This window comes from Marmota flaviventris, chromosome 4 (genome assembly GCF_047511675.1).
Source record: "Marmota flaviventris isolate mMarFla1 chromosome 4, mMarFla1.hap1, whole genome shotgun sequence".
Taxonomy (NCBI): Eukaryota; Metazoa; Chordata; class Mammalia; order Rodentia; family Sciuridae; genus Marmota; species Marmota flaviventris.
Genome location: NC_092501.1, coordinates 46,347,201 through 46,355,253, shown reverse-complemented (window position 1 = coordinate 46,355,253; position 8,053 = coordinate 46,347,201). Strand labels below are relative to the sequence as shown.

Here is an 8,053-nt window from a genome sequence, read left to right as displayed (position 1 = left end):
GGAGGAGAGAAGAAGAAGGTCATGGAATCCCCCCTAAGAATACCAAAGGATACCTCTACCAACAAGATTTGCGTAAAGAGTGAGTTTATCATTTAGAGATTAAGAGCAAATTGCCATCTTGGACATCTAGGTACTACATTTTGGAGGGGGAGGGGTATAGGGATTGAATCCAGGGGTACTTAACCACTGAGCCACATCCCCAGCCCTTTTGTCTCGCTAAGTTGTTTAGAGCCTCGCTAAATTGCTGAGGATGGCTTTGAACTCACGATCCTCCAGTCTTAGACTCGGGAGCAGCTGGGATTATAGGTGTACACCACTATGCCCAGTTTAGGTACCACCTTTTAAGCGCTGTGTGATCTTAACTTCACGAATCCCAGTTTTCCCGTCTATAAAAAGGGTGAGTCCCTTATTTCTTAAGAGTTGGTGAGGTCGAGTGGAAAAATAAAGGTGGAGTCATTAGAATGTAGGATCATTAGTAATCACTCACTGAGTTCTAATTTTACTGTTCCTAAGACTTTAGAAAAGCAGCCTTCGAACTCTTGTCCAAACCAACCTTTGAGAAATTCTTCCTAATGTGTCCTTGGAACATGCACTTACACTCTTCCTCTCTACCCATCTATCACACTGTTAGCAGAACGAATTTCTGGATCAAGCAAATACTTATTAAAAGCCCAGTCTGCGCAAGGAATAAGTTGCAGGAAAAGGGCAAAGAGTTAAAAAAAATTTAATCAGAGAATTTCCAGAAATTTCTCAAAAGGTTAATTCTTAGTTATAACAACACGTTGCGTTGTGCACTAACAGAGATTTTGAAGTCAAGGTTTCTGTTGTTTCCCAAGCTGTAAAAGGAAGAGCTTCCCGGAGGGTCTCCTAAGATGCCTTCCAGGTTTACCTCCTCCAACTCATATGGAAGCAGTTTGAAACTTAATTAATTAAATTTGGAGAGACTCTTTCAACAAAACGACTCGAACGCAAACGGAACACGTGCTTGCGTGAACCTCTCGAAGCCTAGAGGTGTGGCCAAAGGTCAATAAGGCGGAGCTTTAGGCAATTTCAAACAGGCATTGAAGCAGTCGGCCCCTGACCTGGCCACGCCCCCACGTCGGCGCCGCTCGGGGTCCTTCCATGCGCGTTGATATGATTGGCCGGCGGAAAAAGGTTCCCTTTTCCTCCCTGGGTGTCTGAACGTCTACCGCCATCATGGTGAGTCTCTCCAGACTTCTGCTGTCATCCACCCCAAATCTGAGCCATCCTTCGTCCCCTAGTCCTACGGTCGGAGCTACAGCAGCTCGAAGTCCCGTTCCTCTTCTCTGGTGGTGTTTTATGGAGACTGACTGCCCAGGGTTCTGGAACTGTTGCGCGGAGTCGGGGCTGGCTGGCTGGCGGGCTGCACTGCTGTCCAGGACATGCCAGGCTTAGGGCTGCGCGGCCTGGGGACTGCGGAAGCCACCGCTGCGCTTGTCGACCTCGAGCACAATGGATGGGTGGGGTGTAGACTCTAGGAGGAACGTCTTGCCGCCTTGAGTCCCTAATCGTTGTGGGCAGCTTACAGGTGGTTTCTGCCTGCAACGTGAAGAAGGTGCTGCCGGCGTCTGGGCGAGTTGAAATCGTTTCTACGTGTAAAATAGAAAACTTTGTCGGCCAAATGGATCCTCCTGATTCTTAATAGGGAATCTGAGGTATTGGAAAGGAATGCCACCAAAAAAAGGTGGGCTTGCCCAAAGCCTCCACCAGTTACCTCCATCGTTAAGAGCTCAGCACCTCATTTTAGTTCCACCTGGAAGCTCTTTTCCCTGCAAGATCAAATACCATTGAGATGAATTGAGTATCTTTCTCAAACTGAAGTGGAAAGTCTATTATAAAGTCAGTTGCTGCCCAGAAAGAACTCTCCTCCTTTTGGTAGAATTTTACTCTTCAGTCAGCTGACTGTATAATTTTGCTGAATGTCCACGTTTCTTGGCAATTATGTACTAAATGTAAGAGCTGTCTTTCAGAAAGGAACATGGTTTCCTAATGAGCTCGGTTGCTTCTCTAGAATGGAAGATTGCATGCAGTTAGTGCATGGACCATTTTGTATCTCACATTTGTTCAGGATGTTGTAAATGGGTTTCTGCAAAGCACTGTAGAAGTGATTTTTCATCTGAGGGTGATTTTTGCCTCTAATTGAGGCAAAGTCTGGGTACAGCATTTGTGATTGTTACAATGGGGAGGCAGGGGTAGCTCAAAGGGATTGCCAATGATTAGAGGCTAGGGATTCTTATCCTAATTCGTAGGACAGTCCACAAAGACTTATCCAAACCAAAAAATTGATAGTGCTGAGGTTGAGCAACTGCTCCAGAGTGATATCCCTAACTTTGAAAATGGTATAAAATTTTCAGATTGACAGATAACTGGAGTGCTTTTTTGTGTATGTTATATATGTCTTGTGAGTTCAGCACTCTACCTTGGGTGGAGATGGTAATTTGTTTATTTTTATTTTTTTTGTTTTAATTGTAGCTTTCTTGCCATACCCATGTGGCTGTGGAACGCTTGCAGTACTGCAACAGAGGAATTGTCTTAAATATTATTTGATTGTAAATACTAGGCTACAGGGCTTGATGGTACCAAATTAGTATAGTTCTAGATACTGGAAAATAATAGCAATATCAAGGAAAAGTTGTAGTTCTGTTAACTTGTGTGTTATATTTTCAGAATGACACAGTAACTATCCGGACCAGGAAGTTCATGACCAACCGACTGCTTCAGCGGAAACAAATGGTAAGGAAGGGCACATTAAATTTCAGCTAATTGTTTGTTAAAGATATATTAATATGATTAATGCTAAACTCACTATTTTCTTTTAGGTCATTGACGTTCTTCACCCTGGGAAAGCAACAGTACCTAAGACAGAAATTCGAGAAAAATTAGCCAAAATGTACAAGACCACACCAGATGTCATCTTTGTGTTTGGATTCAGAACCCATTTTGGAGGTGGCAAGACAACTGGCTTTGGCATGATTTATGATTCCTTGGATTATGCGAAGAAAAATGAACCCAAACATAGACTGGCAAGAGTAGGTGTCTTTTGTTTGACAGCTATTTTTTGACAGCTATTGATTTATTTTGTTTGACAGTAGCATTGTGTAATAGAATGAGCAAGACCAAGCATTATGGGAAGGAATATCTGTCTTAAGATCTCTTAAAGGGTTAAGAGAAAACGTTCCAGTTAATGCACAGATTTGGGGTTCAGATTTGGAGTCTGGCACTTGAGAAGAAGGACAGGTAAAGTAGTGCTCATGGAGATGGGCTAATGGTAATAAGTAGAGGGATGAGTTTGGAATAGTAACCTGGGACCAAATTCTGTGGGATCTTTTAATACCCTGTTGAGTTTGGTAGCCAGTAAGCATGAAAATTTTTGATCATTTAATGAACACCAAGCACTACAATAGTGAACTGGACGAGCTACCTAGTTTACATTCTAGCAAAGAAACATTACCTCATCTTATTTTTTTTCTGTTACTTTTTAGGCCATTTTACTCCCTGTTATAAATCCTCCCATACATCTAAGAGGGAAATTGTTGTGTGTAGTATGCAGATGCTGCACTGTATTTAATTGGGTGTTCTGGGTAGGCCTTATTGAGGTGACTTGAAGCTAAAAGCTTTGTGAAGATTTGGAAACAATGTTTAGGCAGCAGAAACAGCAAGTGAAAGATGGCCAGAGTAAAGATGAGAAGGTTGGAATCTCCATGGTAGGAAGTTCTTGGTAAATGCTTTGTAGTCCTCAGAAGTAGGGATTGAAATGACTCAAGAGTCCCTGAAAGGGAAGCCAGTTGGGAGGTGTCTTGGTAGTGCAAAAAGAAGTAGGTTTGGAATAAGGTTTCATAACCCTGGATCTAGTTGGTTTCCATATAAGACTGGTAAGTAGATAATGATTAATTAATGTTTACAGATTACCTAGATATTCTTTCACTTTTAGCATGGCCTGTATGAAAAGAAGAAGACCTCAAGAAAACAGCGAAAGGAACGCAAGAACAGAATGAAGAAAGTCAGGGGGACTGCGAAGGCCAATGTTGGTGCTGGCAAAAAGGTATAGTTCAAGGAAAACAAATAACAGCTGTAGATCTTTAGTTTCTAGAAAGGAGGAGTTTTATTTTATTTTATTAATAATCTTTCTTAATCTTTTTTTTCCTCCTCTTCTGGATTACAGAAGGTAATGTGTTTTAAGAAGCTACCTAGTAGCATAGTAGTGTCTTAATCCTTTAGTAGTGTAGCTTGGCCCACCCCCTGGCAGCTCATTGATTAGTACAATATGAAGGCCACATTGGTCCAGTGATCCTGATGAGCGCCTTTTAAGGCCTATCACAGGGTTTTTCTTTTACTGCTGATTGGTTTGAACTGTTAGAGAGGAAGCGGATCTCCAGAATTCAACTTAGTTTCTCAACGAGGACACTGGTTTAAGAAACAGTTGGAACAATGTGGCCCATGTTTTCTTGGCATGCTGGAAAGGGTTCCTGATCTCAGGAATGTTTTCCTCTCCAGTTAGCCAAGATCTAAGTGATTTTAATGGTAGCAGCTTTTTACCGGCTTTGCTAGCTAGTTGTAAATAGTCGATTGGAATTAAGGTGTTGGGTTACTAAATAATCAAGTGTTCTGTGAACTTTTTTTTTTTTTTTCGCCTTTTCCCTCTACTTTCTTGGATTTCTTGTTCACCAGAAATGAAGTGTCTAGCAGGTACTGAGATTGTGAGCACGGTGTGGGGATGCATCACCTTCACTGAGTTTGCTTTGATGCTTTGCATGTTGGCTTTTGGGTGACAGTTTTATAAGTATGGTCTATAATAATGTCAATGCTATATTTTGAGATAGGAAGTGGGAAAAGCTAATTAATGTTTATTTTAGAAACTCAAAAATGCATGTTATGTGTAAAGTGATTCACTGGTGGAAGGTAGGTGCCCTTTCCATTGAGATCCTTTTAACTTGTACTTGAGAAATGCTCTGTCCCAGAGAGTCACATACTTCAGAAACTGGCTTGGGGAAGGCCCTCATCTGGGATTTTCCCTTCTGGAGCTATGAGACCAGTGGATTCTTTGGCTGGACTGTGGAATTTGACAAACCCTGGTAGCAGTCACTTAAAGCCACCATTTATCATTTCTATTGCTTACTACTTAGTCTCTGGCTTTGTATCTGGTGTTCCCTTTTAAATACAAAACTTTTTGAGATAACTATATTCACATCAAAGTCTAATAACACTTTTCCCACAAACTGGTCAGAATGGTCCACTACTCCATTTCAGACACATTTAAACAGCCTAAATTTTGTAAGGTGAAGCGGGCTAAGCATGGGGTGGGGGGTAGTATGGCTTTGAAATGGTGGTGGCTACTGCCCCCTGACTCCTTGCCAGGCAAGACTGGAAACCTTGTATTGCCTGCCAGGGACTATAGTCATTGTCTTCCCAGCACCACAGACTTAAGTAAAGAACAGCACTGCTCACGAACTGTGGTACTCACTACTCACCTCTCCCTGTTGATCATATCTGGTCATAGAAGTTGCAAAAAAGGCAGTCAAAATTTGTGCTCAGCCTTTCTTTTTCCCTCCACATTCAGTCTCTTGGTCCCTCACATGTGGAGGGTTTTCTGTGGGGACTTGATCCATCACTATTCCTGCTTCAGATTGCACTGCTGATCTTAGTGGCACTGCTCTGAAAAGCCAGCTGGAAAATGAATGCATAAATGAGCACTTACACTCTTGTTTAAAAAATAAGTCAGAATTGGTTTTTGCTCTTACCTTTTGGGTGCAATAGAGTTGTTTTAAACTGAGGCATAAGTAGTCTTATTTGAATAGCAATTGTGGCATTTTTACTTCAGTTAAACTGCCTCTTTTTCAGTGTTACTTTGTACTCCTCTTATGGCTGTGAATGGTGTCTTTCAAAGTATTGAACTGAGGCAGATTTTTTGGGGGGATGGGATACTGGTGATTGAATTCAGGGGTACTCAACCACAGAGCTATATCCCCAGCCCTATTCTGTATTTTATTTAGAGAAGGTCTCACTGAGTTGCTTATTTGCGCCTTACCGTTACTGAGGCTGCCTTTGAACGCAGGATCCTCGTCTCAATAACCTGAGCTGATGGGATTGCAGGCGTGCCACCACGCCTGGCTCTAAGACAACTTTAATATGACTTCCTTGGCTTCGCATGGTAGCACACACCTATAATCCCAGCTACTTCGGAGAGATTGAGGCGGGAGGATCACCAGTGAGGCCAGCTTTGGCAACTTAGTGGGAACCCATGTCAGAAATTAAAAGGGTTTGGGATGTAGCTTAGTACCCCTGGGTTCATTCTCCGGTATCAGCAGTACCAAGACAAGAAAAAACCTTGCCTGATCATTTAGACCAACTGGAGTTCGATTTTAGTCTATTGAGTCCCAGGTCTGTGGATGATGTTAGGGTTCCCAGCATGATCTTCAGCAGAGCAGAGGGACCAAGGCTCAGGTATGCTCACTCCATGCACATACTGGAGTGGCATCCTGGACTTGGTACTGTGTTGAAATAATGATCCCTTCATTATGAATTTATGTTAACCTTGTTAACATTAGAACTAAAATAAAATTGGGAGGAATAAAATTAGTGGTTGTATCTAAGGAGAAGTGTTCTGTGTACAGTTACAAAGAACAAAATGATTATGTATAAATATCTGATTGCATGTACTTAAATGCAGATTATTTTAGAATTTAAAAAAGGACCATTAATGAATTGTTTCTTTTCCCTCTTTCCTCTTCCCCTTTCCTGCCACTGATTCAGTGAGCTGGAGATTGGATAACAGGTATAATTCAAACTCTTAATATAGTTCACTAGACTCATTAATTTGATGAGTAGTTTAAAGAATCACATGAAATACGTTTCTGAGTAGATTTGCAAATGCTCTGAAGAGTTGTAATCTCTTAAAACACTAACTGACATGGTTTGTTTTTAAAATGGTAATGTTTAACTCATTTTTGTTTTATTCCTAACTTGAATGTTTTATTTTTTGATACTTAACGTTTTGTTATGTCACAACTATTCTAGGTTACTAATACTTGTTCTGCATGAGTGTTAATTTAAAGACTGAACTTTTAATTTTTAAGAGCTTTTGGAGCAGCTACTGACTAAATTTCTTTCTCTTGATTCACAGCCAAAGGAGTAAAGATTCTGCAATGACTTTATCTGCGGTGATTATGCGACTTTTTCGTGAGGATTAATAAACTATAAAACCTTTTCATATGTGTGGTTATTTGAAATATATTTGAAGCTTAATGGGGGTTGTTATAAAGGCAGGTTTTAATTTCTGCCTATGTTCATGTTTCATTAAGCATTTGGTGAAAACAGGGTGCTATGGGGCAGTGATTGTCCTTCCTAGCAGCAGGAGTGTGTGCCAGGGGCATATGTGGGCCTATCTGCTATGGTCATGTCAGTATTTATCTTTATTGTGCTAGGTTGGTCTCTAAAAGAGATGCTTGATGCTGGTGTGGTGGAGCAGGCCTGCAATCCTGTTGACTAGGATTACAGTGGGCTGAGAGAGGAGGATCAGTAGGCCAGCTTCAGCAACTTGGTGAGACCCTGTCTTAAAATTAAAAAAAAAAATGCTAGAGATGTAGCTTAGTGGTTAATAAGTACCCCTGTGTTCAATCTCTGGTACGAAAATAAATAAGTGCTTGAAATCAATCCATTTTTTAAGTATTCCTAGACCCCAAATTAATTCTTAATAAATATTTCCTGTCTATAGTAGAAGTTAAATTAGATCATGTCTTTGTGGTGTATGGTATGAATGATTTGATGGGGAATTTGAGGGCCAGCTATAGTTAATGAATATTGGGTCTGGTGTGCACTTTCTTGGTAGACAAGGCCTGGACCATGGGTTATAGGTCAGCTGTATGAGGTTGGGAGATGGGTGGGGTGGGGTTTCTGGGATTACCTGCTGGGGAGAGGTGCCTTTTGGGGGGATAGGAATTATGAGTCAGCTTCTATGTTTGGGCCAGGGAGATTTATGATTTATGGATTTTTGGTGGCTTATTTTTCTGGGAGGTCACGTTTATTGATATACCTT

The 8,053-nt window shown here is 41.2% G+C and overlaps 1 protein-coding gene across 3 annotated transcripts in view; it reads left to right on the top strand.

Moving 5' to 3' along the window:
* Positions 1 to 1,152: 1,152 nt before the first annotated feature.
* The window catches only part of Rps24 (ribosomal protein S24), a 356,908-nt gene continuing 350,007 nt past the window's right edge, over positions 1,153 to 8,053 (top strand). Inside the window, exons 1-6 of one of the 3 annotated variants that reach the window (XM_027931237.3) lie at positions 1,153 to 1,200; positions 2,689 to 2,754; positions 2,841 to 3,050; positions 3,953 to 4,063; positions 6,772 to 6,793; positions 7,142 to 7,224. In XM_027931237.3, coding sequence (XP_027787038.1) covers positions 1,198 to 1,200; positions 2,689 to 2,754; positions 2,841 to 3,050; positions 3,953 to 4,063; positions 6,772 to 6,774 — 393 coding nt within the window. In that variant the 5' untranslated portion in view covers positions 1,153 to 1,197 and the 3' untranslated portion in view covers positions 6,775 to 6,793; positions 7,142 to 7,224. Of the gene's footprint in view, positions 1,201 to 2,688; positions 2,755 to 2,840; positions 3,051 to 3,952; positions 4,064 to 6,771; positions 6,794 to 7,141; positions 7,225 to 8,053 lie in introns of those variants that run through there. The other 2 variants (XM_071611141.1, XM_027931236.2) reach the window with 2 other exon arrangements.